Source organism: Nerophis ophidion, linkage group LG15 (genome assembly GCF_033978795.1).
Source record: "Nerophis ophidion isolate RoL-2023_Sa linkage group LG15, RoL_Noph_v1.0, whole genome shotgun sequence".
NCBI lineage: Eukaryota > Metazoa > Chordata > Actinopteri > Syngnathiformes > Syngnathidae > Nerophis > Nerophis ophidion.
The window spans coordinates 7,437,309-7,451,797 of NC_084625.1; the positions used below are offsets into that span (position 1 = coordinate 7,437,309).

At 39.2% G+C, this 14,489-nt stretch overlaps 1 protein-coding gene across 1 annotated transcript in view; it reads right to left on the minus strand.

Moving 5' to 3' along the window:
* The window catches only part of LOC133569820 (LIM zinc-binding domain-containing Nebulette-like), a 25,986-nt gene extending 17,981 nt beyond the window's left edge, over positions 1–8,005 (minus strand). The window contains exons 1-2 of the mRNA XM_061922443.1: positions 6,996–8,005; positions 6,147–6,241 (exon numbers count right to left, since the gene is read on the minus strand). Coding sequence (XP_061778427.1) covers positions 6,147–6,241; positions 6,996–7,064 — 164 coding nt within the window. The 5' untranslated portion in view covers positions 7,065–8,005. The remainder of the gene's footprint in view (positions 1–6,146; positions 6,242–6,995) is intronic.
* Between the last annotated feature and the right edge of the window lie 6,484 nt (positions 8,006–14,489).

The following is a 14,489-nucleotide window of genomic DNA, read 5'->3' on the forward strand; positions in this document are numbered from 1 at the left end:
GAATGCTGGATGTTTAAAGTAGTGCTTAAAGTAAGATAGGTGCTCATAGTAAATATTCACACCAAGTACACAATTTGGCTGGTAAATATATGCTCAATAAATTTGTCGGCAGCACTCATGCAGCCCCTAAAATGTAGTCACAAGTTTCTTCCTACTCACTTGTGTTCCCAACTATTTAGACAATAATGGCTGTGTTGACCCTCCTTCAGTGGTTAGTAAATCTATAGTAAATGAACATGTCGGCAGCACTCGTGCAGCCCCTGACTGCAATCACAATCATCTTGCTACTCACTTGTGTTTGCAACTATTCAGACAATAATGGCCGTGTGTTGAGTCATTGTTAGTGGCTAGTAAATCTACACTCAACTTGTTGGCAGCACTCGTGCAGCCCCTGACTGCAGTCACAATCATCTTGCTACTCACTTGTGTTCCCAACTATCTATAAATAACGGCCGTGTGTGTTGACTCGATTTCAGCGGCTAATAAACTCAATAAATGTGTCGTCAGGACTCGTGCAGCCCCTGACTATAGTCAGAATCATCCTGCAACTTACTTGTGTTCCCAACTATTTAAAAAATAATGGCTGTGTGTTGACTCCTTTTCAGTGGCTAGTAAATATATACTCAATGTCTACGTCGGCAGCACTCGTGCAGCCCCTGACTGCAGTCACAAGCATCTTGCTCCTCACTTGTGTTACTAAAAATGTATACACTAATGGCTGTCTGTTGAATCATTTTTAGTGGCTTGTAAAATCTATACTCAATCAACAAGTCTGCAGCACTCATGCATCCCCTGATCGCAGTCACAATCATCGTGCTACTCATTTGTGTTCCCAACTATTTAAATAATAATGGCTGTTTGTTGACTCGTTTTCAGTGGCTAAAGAAGCTATACTCCACAACGTGTCGGCAGCACTCATGCAGCCCCTATATGTAGTCACAATCATCTTCCTACTCACTTGTATTTGCAACTATTCAAACAATAATGGCTGTATGTTGAATAATTGTTAGTGGCTAGTAAATCTACACTCAATTAACTTGTTGTCAGCACTCGTGCAGCCCCTGACTGCAGTCACAATCATCTTGCTATTCACTTGTGTTCCCAACTATCTATAAATAAGGGCCGTGTGTGCTGACTCGATTTCAGCGGCTAGTAAACTCAATAAATGTGTCGTCAGGACTCGTGCAGCCCCTGACTGCAGTCAGAATCATCCTGCAACTCACTTGTGTTCCCAACTATTTAGACAATAATGGCTGTGTGTTGACTCCTTTTCAGTGGCTAGTAAACGTATACTCAATGTTTACGTCGGCAGGACTCGTGCAGCCCCTGCCTGCAGTCACAAGTATCTTGCTACTCACTTGTGTTCTCAACTATTTAAACAATAATGGCTGTCTGTTGAGTTATATTAAGTGACTAATAAATCTATACTCAACGTGTCGGCAGCACTCATGCAGCCCCTATATGTAGTCACAATCCTCTTCCTACTCACTTCTATTTGCAACTATTCAGACAATAATGGCTGTGTGTTGAATCATTGTTAGTGGCTAGTAAATCTACACTCAATTAACTTGTTGTCAGCACTCGTGCAGCCCCTGACTGCAGTCACAATCATCTTGCTATTCACTTGTGTTCCCAACTATCTATAAATAAGGGCCGTGTGTGCTGACTCGATTTCAGCAGCTAGTAAACTCAATAAATGTGTCAGGACTCGTGCAGCCCCTGACTGCAGTCAGAATCATCCTGCAACTCACTTGTGTTCCCAACTATTCAGACAATAATGGCTGTCTGTTGACTCCTTTTCAGTGACTGGTAAACGTATACTCAATGTCTAAGTCGGCAGCACTCGTGCAGCCCCTGACCGCAGTCACAATCATCTTGCTACTCACTTGTGTTCCCAACTATATAGAAAATAATGTCCTGTTTTCAGTGACTAATAAATCTATACGCAATCAACGTGTCGGCAGCACTCATGCAGCCCAAATATGTAGTCACAATCCTCTTCCTACTCACTTGTGTTCCCAACTATTTAGACAATAACGGCTGTCTGTTGACTCGTTTTCAGTGGCTAATAAAGCTATACTCAATCAAAATGTCAGCCGCACTCGTGCAGCCCCTGACTGCAGTCACAATCATCTTGCTACTCACTTGTGTTCCTAACTATTTATAAATAACGACCGTGTGTGTTGACTCGATTTCAGCAACTAGTAAACTCAATAAATGTGCCGTAAGGACTCGTGCAGCCCCTAACTATAGCCAGAATCATCCTGCTACTCACTTGTGTTCCCAACTATTTAGACAATAATGGCTGTCTGTTGACTCCTTTTCAGTGGCTAGTAAACGTATACTCAATGTCTACGTCGGCAGCACTCGTGCAGCCCCTGACTGCAGTCACAAGCATCTTGCTAATCACCTGTGTTCCCGACTATTTACACAATAACGGCCGTGTGTTAACTGGTTTTCACTGGCTAGGCTAGTTAGTAAACCTATACATAATGAACGTGTTGGCAGCACTCGTGCAGCCCCTGACTGCAGTCACAATCATCTTGCTACTCACTTGTGTTCCCAACTATTTTTAAATAACGACCGTGTGTGTTGACTCGATTTCAGCAGCTAGTAAACTCAATAAATGTGTCGTCAGGACTCGTGCAGCCCCTAACTATAGCCGGAATCATCCTGCAACTTACTTGTGTTCCCAACTATTTAGACAATAATGGCTGTCTGTTGACTCCTTTTCAGTGGCTAGTAAACGTATACTCAATGTCTACGTCGGCAGCACTCGTGCAGCTCATGACCGCAGTCACAAGCATTTTGCTACTCACTTGTGTTCCCAACTATTTAGACAATAATGGCTGTCTGTTGACTTGTTTTCAGTGACTAATAAATCTATACTCAACGTGTCGGCAGCACTCGTGCAGCCCCTATATGTAATCACAATCCTCTTCCTACTCACTTGTGTTCCCAACTATTTAGACAATAATGGCTGTCTGTTGACTCGTTTTCAGTGGCTGGTAAAGCTATACTCAATCAAAATGTCAGCCGCACTCGTGCAGCCCCTGACTGCAGTCACAATCATCTTGCTACTCACTTGTGTTCCCAACTATTTATAAATAACGACCGTGATTGTTGACTCGATTTCAGCGGCTAGTAAACTCAATAAATGTGTCGTCAGGACTCGTGCAGCCCCTAACTATAGCCGGAATCAACCTGCTACTCACTTGTGTTCCCAACTATTTGGACAATAATGGCTGTCTGTTGACTCCTTTTCAGTGGCTAGTAAACGTATACTCAATGTCCAAGTCGGCAGGACTCGTGCAGCCCATGACCGCAGTCACAATCATCTTGCTACTCACTTGTGTTCCTAACTATTCAGACAAAAAGGGTTGTTTTACCTCATTTTCAGGGGTTCGTAACTTTATACTTAATGACTGTGTTGGCAGCACTCATGCAGCCCCTAAATGTAGACACTATCAACTTGCTATTTACTTGTGTTCCCAACTATTTAGGCAATAATGGCTGTAGGTTGGCTCGTTCTCAGTGGCTGGTAAGCTTATACTTAATGAACGTGTCTGCAGCACTCGTGCAGCTCCTCACTGCGGTCACAAACATCTTGCTTTTCACTTGTGTTCCCAACTGTTTGGACAATATTGGCTGAGTGTTGACTTCTTTTCAGTGGCTAGTAAATGTATACTTGATGTCTATGTCGGCAGCACTCGTGCAGCCCTTGACTGCAGTCACAAGCATCTTGCTAATCACCTGTGTTCCCGACTATTTAGACAATAACGGCTGTGTGTTAACTGGTTTTCACTGGCTAGGCTAGTAAACCTATACTTAATCAACGTGTCTGCAGCACTCATGCAGCTCCTATATGTAATCACAATCCTCTTCCTACTCACTTGTGTTCCCAACTATTTAGACAATAATGGCTGTCTGTTGACTCGTTTTCAGTGGCTAATAAAGCTATACTCAATCAAAATGTCAGCAGCACTCGTGCAGCCCCTGACTGCAGTCAGAATCATCCTGCTACTCACTTGTGTTCCCAACTATTTAGACAATAATGGCTGTCTGTTGACTGCTTTTCAGTGGCTAGTAAACGTATACTCAATGTCTAAGTCGGCAGCACTCGTGCAGCCCATGACCGCAGTCACAATCATCTTGCTACTCGTGTTCCCAACTATATAGACAATAATGTCTTGTTTTCAGTGACTAATAAATCTATACTCAATCAACGTGTCGGCAGCACTCATGCAGCCCAAATATGTAGTCACAATCCTTTTCCTACTCACTTCTATTTGCAACTATTTAGACAATAACGGCTGTCTGTTGAATCATTGTTAGTGGCTAGTAAATCTACACTCAACTTGTTGGCAGCACTCGTGCAGCCCCTGACTGCAGTCACAAGCATCTTGCTACTCACTTTTGTTCCCAACTATTTAGACAATAATGTCTTGCTTTCAGTGACTAATAAATCTATACTCAATCAACGTGTCGGCAGCACTCATGCAGCCCAACTATGTAATCACAATCCTCTTCCTACTGACTTGTATTTGCAACTATTTAGACAATAACGGCTGTCTGTTGACTCGTTTTCAGTGGCTAATAAAGCTATACTCAATCAAAATGTCAGCAGCACTCGTGCAGCCCCTGAATGCAGTCACAATCATCTTGGTACTCACTTGTGTTCCCAACTATTTATAAATAACGACCGTGTGTGTTGACTCGATTTCAGCAACTAGTAAACTCAATAAATGTGCCGTAAGGACTCGTGCAGCCCCTAACTATAGCCAGAATCATCCTGCTACTCACTTGTGTTCCCAACTATTTAGACAATAATGGCTGTCTGTTGACTCCTTTTCAGTGGCTAGTAAACGTATACTCAATGTCTACGTCGGCAGCACTCGTGCAGCCCCTGACTGCAGTCACAAGCATCTTGCTAATCACCTGTGTTCCCAACTATTTACACAATAACGGCCGTGTGTTAACTGGTTTTCACTGGCTAGGCTAGTTAGTAAACCTATACATAATGAACGTGTTGGCAGCACTCGTGCAGCCCCTGACTGCAGTCACAATCATCTTGCTACTCACTTGTGTTCCCAACTATTTTTAAATAACGACCGTGTGTGTTGACTCGATTTCAGCAGCTAGTAAACTCAATAAATGTGTCGTCAGGACTCGTGCAGCCCCTAACTATAGCCGGAATCATCCTGCAACTTACTTGTGTTCCCAACTATTTAGACAATAATGGTTGTCTGTTGACTCCTTTTCAGTGGCTAGTAAACGTATACTCAATGTCTACGTCGGCAGCACTCGTGCAGCTCATGACCGCAGTCACAAGCATTTTGCTACTCACTTGTGTTCCCAACTATTTAGACAATAATGGCTGTCTGTTGACTTGTTTTCAGTGACTAATAAATCTATACTCAACGTGTCGGCAGCACTCGTGCAGCCCCTATATGTAATCACAATCCTCTTTCTACTCACTTATACTTGCAAATATTTTGACAATAATGGCTGTCTGTTTACTCTTTTTCAGTGGCTAATAAATCTATACTCAATCAACGTGTCAGCAGCACTCGTGCAGCCCCTGACAGCAGTCACAATCATCTTGCTACTCACTTGTGTTCCCTCTTTCTACTCACTTGTATTTGCAAATATTTAGACAATAATGGCTGTCTGTTTACTCATTTTTAGTGGCTAATAAATCTATACTCAATCAACGTGTCAGCAGCACTCGTGCAGCCCCTGACTGCAGTCACAATCATCTTGCTACTCACTTTTGTTCCCAACTATTTAGACAATAACGACCATGTGTGTTGACTCAATTTCAGCGGCTAATAAACTCAATAAATGTGTCGTCAGGACTCGTGCAGCCCCTAACTGCAGTCAGAATCATCCTGCTACTCACTTGTGTTCCCATCTATTTGGACAATAATGGCTGTCTGTTGACTGCTTTTCAGTGGCTAGTAAATATATACTCAATGTCTACATTGCCAGCACTCGTGCAGCCCGACTGCATCTTGCTACTCACTTGTGTTTCCGACTATTTAAACAATAATGGCCGTGTGTTGACGAGTTTTTTTACTGGCCAGGCTAGTAAACCTATTCTCAACGAACATGTCGGCAGCACTCGTGCAGAGGTTCGGACTCACGCGTTGCAGTACGGCTTCTTGTCGTAACCTTTGTAGTTCTTCATGTTCAGCGTCATCCTGCAGACCTCGCAGTGGAAGCATCCTTTGTGCCAGTTCTAGAACAAAGACAAACAAACGTCACGCGGGTTCGTCATCGCTATTTACGTTATTTGTTTACGTTATTTGTTTTACTATCGCCCCCCCGCAGGTGGCACTCGAACTCGTCGCCGCCTTCATGCTGTCGTGTCATTCGACGCCTCCCGAAGCAAGCGGCAGATGCCAGAGGCGACTTAATAATTCATCGACTTTACGCCACACACAATAAGTTATGTAAGCCTACGTTCAAGAACTTTATTTTTTTGCTTTCACTTTTTTTTTTTCACTTTATATAATTGCAAACAGGCGCAGGAAACACAGACAAACTCCTAAAATGAATTACACTACATTTGATTCGTTAAACAAATTATCTATTATTTATTATACAATAAATGCTATGCATTTTTAAAATATGTGTATGCCTGCCCATGACTCATAAATAAAAAGGTGGAATTCAGCTATGAAAGCTGCTAAAGGCCAACCCACGCAGGATTGTGGAATAATCTTAGTTATGAAACATACTGTAAGTACACATAAAGTGAATAAAATAGATACAATCTACAAAAAAATACATTTTAGCCAACTTAAAGCAGCAGTACACTTATGTTGACTATTAAAAGAAAACACCACTAGTAATTAAGCAGAGCTTTTCCTCAGAGACAAAAAATACGTTAGTGATGATTAAACACAAAAACAGACGAAAATAATACTTTGGGTTAAAAAAATGCTGATAATAAACAGTTTACGTTACTTACCCGAGGAAAAAGTGCTCACCTTATCCAGGCAGCTCACTTTCTCCGTCGGATACACGATCTTCCCGCAGCGGGCACACTGGGGGTTCATCTTCCCGCTCTGGCGTCTTTCTCCGGGGTACAACGTTGCCCTGAAGGCGGATAAAGTCCCCGCCGAGCCGAGCGTCGACGCACCGAGAAAATAAAGAAGAGGGAAGAAGCAGAAAGCGGGGACCAGCTGAGTGGATGCTGCTCCAGGACAGAGTGCGCCATCAGCGACAAGCTAGCAGCAGTTACCGGAAACAGGAAGTACATCGATCGGCCTTCCTTGTTCTTTCAGTATAAAAGCGTTACCTCATTAGGGATTAAATGAAGTGTCAAACTCAAATACAGAGTGGGCCGAAATATTAAACTGAACAAAACCGCGGGCCAAGGTTGAACGAATTAACCTTTTAATAGGGACCCAAACAAGTTTTGCATTGAATATTGAACAAGCAAGGCTTATATAACTTTATAGTGACATGCAAAATCCAGTTTCAAATAATCCATCCATCCATCCATCTTCTTCCGCTTATCCGAGGTCGGGTTGCGGGGGCAACAGCCTAAGCAGGGAAACCCAGACTTCCCTCTCCCCAGCCACTTCGTCTAGCTCTTCCTGGGGGATCCCGAGGCGTTCCCAGGCCAGCCGGGAGACATAGTCTTCCCAACGTGTCTTTGGTCTTCCCCGTGGCCTCCTACCGGTTGGACGTGCCCTAAAAAAACCTCCCTAGGGAGGCGTTCGGGTGGCATCCTGACCAGATGCCCGAACCACCTCATCTGGCTCCTCTCCATGTGGAGGAGCAGCGGCTTTACTTTGAGTTCCTCCCGGATGGCAGAACTTCTCACCCTATCTCTAAGGGAGAGCCCCGCCACACGGCGGAGGAAACTCATTTGGGCCGCTTGTACCCGTGATCTTATCCTTTCGGTCATGACCCAAAGCTCATGACCATAGGTGAGGATGGGAACGTAGATCGACCGGTAAATTGAGAGCTTTGCCTTCCGGCTCAGCTCCTTCTCCACCACAACGGATCGATACAACGTCCGCATTACTGAAGATGCCGCACCGATCCGCCTGTCGATCTCACCATCCACTCTTCCCTCACTCGTGAACAAGACTCCTAGGTACTTGAACTCCTCCACTTGGGGCAGGGTCTCCTCCCCAACCCGGAGATGGCATTCCACCCTTTTCCGGGCGAGAATCATGGACTCGGACTTGGAGGTGCTTATAGTTTCAAATAATAATAATAGTAATTTAAACAATATGAAAGGTATATCAAATAAAATTTAAATAAATATTGAATGACTCTTTTCTATTTGCAGCCTTCTGAGGTAAAAATCAAAATAAACTTTTTCCACAGGCCAATAACACATTTGAAAATAAAATAACAATAATGAATGAATCAAACATTCAAGTCTTGAAGTAGCAAGAGAAAGTGCATGCATAAATTGTTAATTATTGCTCAGTTTGCTCCACTGATTTGCTTTACCAGTGAATATGGAACAAGCAATACGTATATAACTTAATAGTGCAAAATCAACTTAAAAAAAAAAACACGAAAAAACATCAATGGTAAAATTAATAAAATTTAAATAAAACATGTAATGCCTCTTTTCTATTTGCAGCCTTCTGAGGTAACTATCAACATTTCATTTTTCCACAGGCTAATAAATCTTAAAATAAAATAATGAGATGGGCGGGGTTAGGTGGTAGCGGGGGGTGCATATTGTAGTGTCCCGGAAGAGTTAGTGCTGCAAGGGGTTGTGGGTATTTGTTCTGTTGTGTCTATGTTGTGTTACGGTGCAGATGTTCTCCCGAAATGTGTTTTTCATTGTTGTTTGGTGTGGGTTCACAGTGTGGCGCATATTTGTCACAGTGTTAAAATTGTTTATACGGCCACCCTCAGTGTGACCTGTATGGCTGTTGAGCAAGTATGCTGGCATTCTCTTAAGTGTGTGTATAAGTCGCATATATTACGTGACTAAGCCGGCACGCTGTTTGTATGGAGAAAAAGTGGACTTGACAACATATTGTAGACAAAGCTAAAGGCAGTGCCTTATAGGCACGCCCCCAATATTGTTGTCCGGGTGGAAATTCGGGAGAATGGTCGGAAAAATCGGGAGAGTTGGCAAGAATGAGTTTTAGCGGCAAATGAAGTGTTACAGCGGCTATGCCGCGGTATAGTACCGGCGGGCCAGCTCTATTGTTAATCTGATATTGCCTCAAAGGCCAAATGAAATTGCACGGCGGGCCAGACTTTGCCCGCGGGCCAGAGTTTGACACCCATGCCTTAGGCTATTTAGAGCAGGGGTCACCAACCTTTTTGAAACCAAGAGCTACTTCTTGGGTACTGATTAATGCGAAGGGCTACCAGTTTGATACACACTTAAATAAATTGCCAGAAATGGTTAATTTGCTCAATTTACCTTAAATAAATAAATAAATATATATATATATATATATATATATATATATATATACACATATATATATGTAAAAAATTGTATTTCTGTCTGTCATTCCGTCGTACATATTTTTTCCTGTTACGGAAGTTTTTTTGTAGAGAATAAATGATGAAAAAACACTTAATTGAACGGTTTAAAAAAAAAGAAAACATGAAAAAAGTGAAAATTAAATTTTGAAACATAGTTTATCTACAATTTCGACTCTTTAAAATTCAAAATTCAACCGAAAAAAAATGGAGAAAAACTAGCTAATCCGAATCTTTTTGAAAAGATTTAAAAAATAATTTATGCAATATCATTTGTAATTTTTTCCTGATTAAGATTCATTTTAGAATTTTGATAACATGTTTTAAATAGGTTAAAATCCAATCTGCACTTTGTTAGAATATATAACAATTTGGACCAAGCTATATTTCTAACAAAAACAAATCATTATTTCTTCTAGATTTTCCAGAATAAATTTTTTCAGAGAAATTCAAAAGACTTTGAAATAAGATTTAAATTTGATTCTACAGATTTTCTAGATTTGCCAGAATATTTTTATTTTATTTTAATCATAAGTTTGAAGAAATATTTCACAAATATTCTTTGTTGAAAAAACAGAAGCTAAAGTGAAGAATTAAATTAAAATGTATTTATTATTCCTTACAATAAAAAAAAAATAATTTACTTGAACATTGATTTAAATTTTCAGGAAAGAAGAGGAAGGGATTTAAAAGGTAAAAAGGTATATGTGTTTAAAAATCCTAAAATAATTTTTAAGATTGTATTTTTTCGCCAAAATTGTCTTTCTGGAAGTTATAAGAAGCAAAGTAAAAAAATAAATGAAATTATTTAAACAAGTGAAGACCTAGTCTTTAAAATATTTTCTTGGCTTTTCCAATTCTATTTGAGTTTTGTCTCTTTTAGAATTAAAAATGTCGAGCAAAGCGAGACCAGCTCGCTAGTAAATAAATACAATTTTAAAAATAGAGGCAGCTCACTGGTAAGTGCTGCTATTTGAGCTATTTTTAGAACAGGCGACTCATCTGGTCCTTACGGGCGACCTGGTGCCCGCGGAATTGGTTGGTGACCCCTGCTTTAGAGTCTTCCAACAACTTAGCAAAGATTAAAAATAGACTAAGCTCAGTGGTACCCATCCTTTAATTTGTATCTTGTTTCAAAAAGTTAGAACGAGGGTGTCCAAAGTGAGGCCCAGGGCTCGTTTGCAGCCACCGGTAGAATTTTTAAAAGGTCCACAATGTATTTGGAAAACACAAATAAAAAGTGGAACAAAAAAGGGCCTAAAATGAACAAACAAAAACCATAAACAACAATAAAACTTATAATTGACGGATAGATCTCAAGTCGATCTCGAGATTATTGTGTTAAAAGTAAACAGTAAAAAAAATATATAATTTAATTTCTAACACTTTAATGAGTAGGACCCTTTTGGGCCCCCAATAATTTTAGTGTGATTTGTTTTTAAGTGTCATTGCTCAAAAAATAAAAATGACACAAAATCAATGGTGTTATGAGTTATTGATCTTTTTTAATGCTCCAATTATTATATAATCTCAAATATTCCGCTTAAAAAAATTATTGGGTGAAAATATTGCATATTTTGTGATTTTTCTATAAAAAAAACTGTTTTTTTTGTGACAAAAAGAGCATACAACTTAAATCTTTAAAATCATTATATTGACAGATAAACCTAATGTTGATCTAGACCAGGGGTAGGGAACCTATGGCTCGCGAGCCAGATGTGGCTCTTTTGATGACTGCATCTGGCTCTCGGATAAATCTTAGCTGACATTGCATAATATGATAAGTAATGAGTGATTCCACTTGTAATCACAGTGTTAAAAATAATGTTCAAAATATAAAACATTCTCATGCATTTTTAATCCATCCATCCGTGCAAGAAATTGCGTTAATGGTAAGAAGTTATTTATTTATTATTGGTTAGCGTGGGGCTTGCCCTCCTGGGGGTTCTTCAGACCACCAAGCACCGACATGAGAGCCTGTTTCATGGTTACAATATTGTTTTATTTCTCAATAAGTCTCTTAGTTGTTTTCCAGAAATTGTATTTCCAGCCCAACCCCATCTCTCATCCTGACTGCTGCTTATAACCTGAGCGACAGGTGATTAGATAACAAGGCCCAGGTGGGCCTTCTACGCACCTGTCGCTGCAGGCCCGCAGGCCACGCCCCCTTCACAGTTAGCTTCAGAATAACAATGTTATTACAAAGAATAAGAGACCTATTATACTCTACAAATATTGGGCTTACTTAAAAATGCACGCGTTTAGTTGTGTTCAGTGTTTAAAAAAAATATTATATGGCTCTTACGGAAATACATTTTAAAATTTTGGGCTTTTCGGCTCTCTCAGCCAAAAAGGTTCCCGACCCCTGGTTTAGAGATTTAAAACTTGAATAATAATTAAAAAAAAATAATACTGAATAATGACACATTAATATTTTTTTTGACCAAAACCCTTTGGAGTCCCTGGGATCAAGCCTGAGTGGACCCCGAAATGTATATTTTTTATACATATATTGTATTGTTTTTTAAAATAAAAAATATCAAAATGGCCCCCGCTTGCTTTGATTTTTCAGTGTGCGGCTCTCAGTTGATAAAGTTTGGACACCCCTGAGCTAATCGGTCCATGGTCTATACTTAAGCTTGACACAGACAGCTGCACGTTTACTTGATGACAATATTTCGGTTTTGTTTCAAACTCTGAAACTTACTTTTCACTACCAACGTCTCCAATCCATTGTAAAAAAATATTTTTGAAGTGTCATCATCGGCGGTCACTCCAAACGAGTATGACGATCCTCCTGGTGGGGGGTATCCCCTCATGGAGGATGCCTGTACGTGACTTTGTTTGACATGGGGAGACTGGTGCACAGATAGTCACCACACGATCCTTGACGGATCCAGGTCAGGGTCCAGTGGCATGGAGTCCAAGACGACTCGGGACCCTTTTCTGCTGCAGCCTTCTTCCACCATCCCAGCTGTTGTGATGCTCCATAGGATTAGCAGTCATCCTTTGCCGTTGAGGTCTTCACCGTATCCCTGCTTGGGGGGCAGGCAGGTACTAAGCCTTTGCCAAGGGCCATCTGGGGTAACAGTAGTAAATGGGTTAACCTCCTAGTGCCCCAAGACCCCATAGAGGAGCCTCCACTGCCGGATGCACTTCAACGTCATGTCCAGGATTACTGTAATCACATACTCACTTTTTTTTGTAAGGGGCGCCGGAAGTTGGCAGACCCGTCAGCGATCCTGTTCTGTCTCCCTGTATAATGTTTGTCTGATCTTGAATGGTATTGTGCTGAACATTTTAATCTCCCCTCGGGGATTAATAAAGTGATTCTGATAATGGGCATTCAGTCTCATCGATTCAGATTGTTTTTAAAAATGTTAAAAAATTTCAAAAAAAAAACTCCCCAGGAAAACTTGCTTATTTGTGCTTTTTATTTTCCAAAATAAACAATTTTGCATTAATTTCCTCTGCCGTTGATTAGAGATGTCCTTATTTCCCCACTTCCTCTACCATGCCCATATAGGAAGAGCCTTGAACATTGACCGATACCATATTGATATGACACAATATCCGCATAAATCATACAAACTTCCATTATTTGCTAGTATTGAATGTTGTAAAAAGCTCAAGTGAAATTAGTCAGACAACAATGGTAGATGTGAAAACATACCTTTTTTATTATGAACGGTCTAAAATGCAGTTATGCTGTCTTTACGTTGAAGTGGTTGTGATTTTTGGCGACACCTGGTGGTTATTATAGTTAAATTAGGCCATGAAGCCCTGTAATAAAAAGTCAACTCTTTTGCTGATATCAGACACATATATCCATCCATCCATTTTCTACTGCTTGTCCCCCATACATGCAAATATATACACACATTCACCACACGTGTGTGTGTGTGTGTGTATATATATATATATAGACATTCACCACACGTGTGTGTGAATATATATATATATATATATCCATCCATCCATCCATTTTCTACCGCTTATTCCCTTTCGGGGTCGCGGGGGGCGCTGGCGCCTATCTCAGCTACATATATATATATATATATATATATATATATATATATATATATATATACACACACACATACATATATATATATATATATATATATATATATATATACACACACATACATATATATGTATACATACATATATACACATATATATAAAAATATATGTATAGATACATATATACATACATACATATATACACATACATATATATATACACATACATACATATATACACATACACACACATACATATATATATATATATACATACAAACACACACATGCATACATACATAAATATACACATACACACATACATATACACATACATAAATACACACACACACATATATATATATATACATACAAACACACACACACACATAAATAAATATATATATACATACATACATACATACATACATATATATATATATATAAAAGAGTTGTAGAAATTATTGGAACTCAAAACCGCCATGATAATATGCAAGTATAGGTAAACTTTTGACCACGATGTATGTGTATATATCTGTGTATGTATACACTTGTATGTGTGTGCATGTATATGTATATATATATATATATATATATACATACATATATATAAAATTCACATATATATGTATATTTATATACAAAAATACATATATATACACATATAAAAATACATACATATATACACACATGTATACATATACACATACATAATATATATACATATATGTATACAAAAATACATATATAAATATACACACACATATATATATATATATATATATATATATATATATATATATATATATATATATATATATACACACACATACAGTACATATAAATATATATATACATATATATACATACATACATACATATACATATATATATACACATACATATATATATATATATACATACATATACATACATATATATATACATACATACAGTACATAAATATATAAAGTTAGCATGGG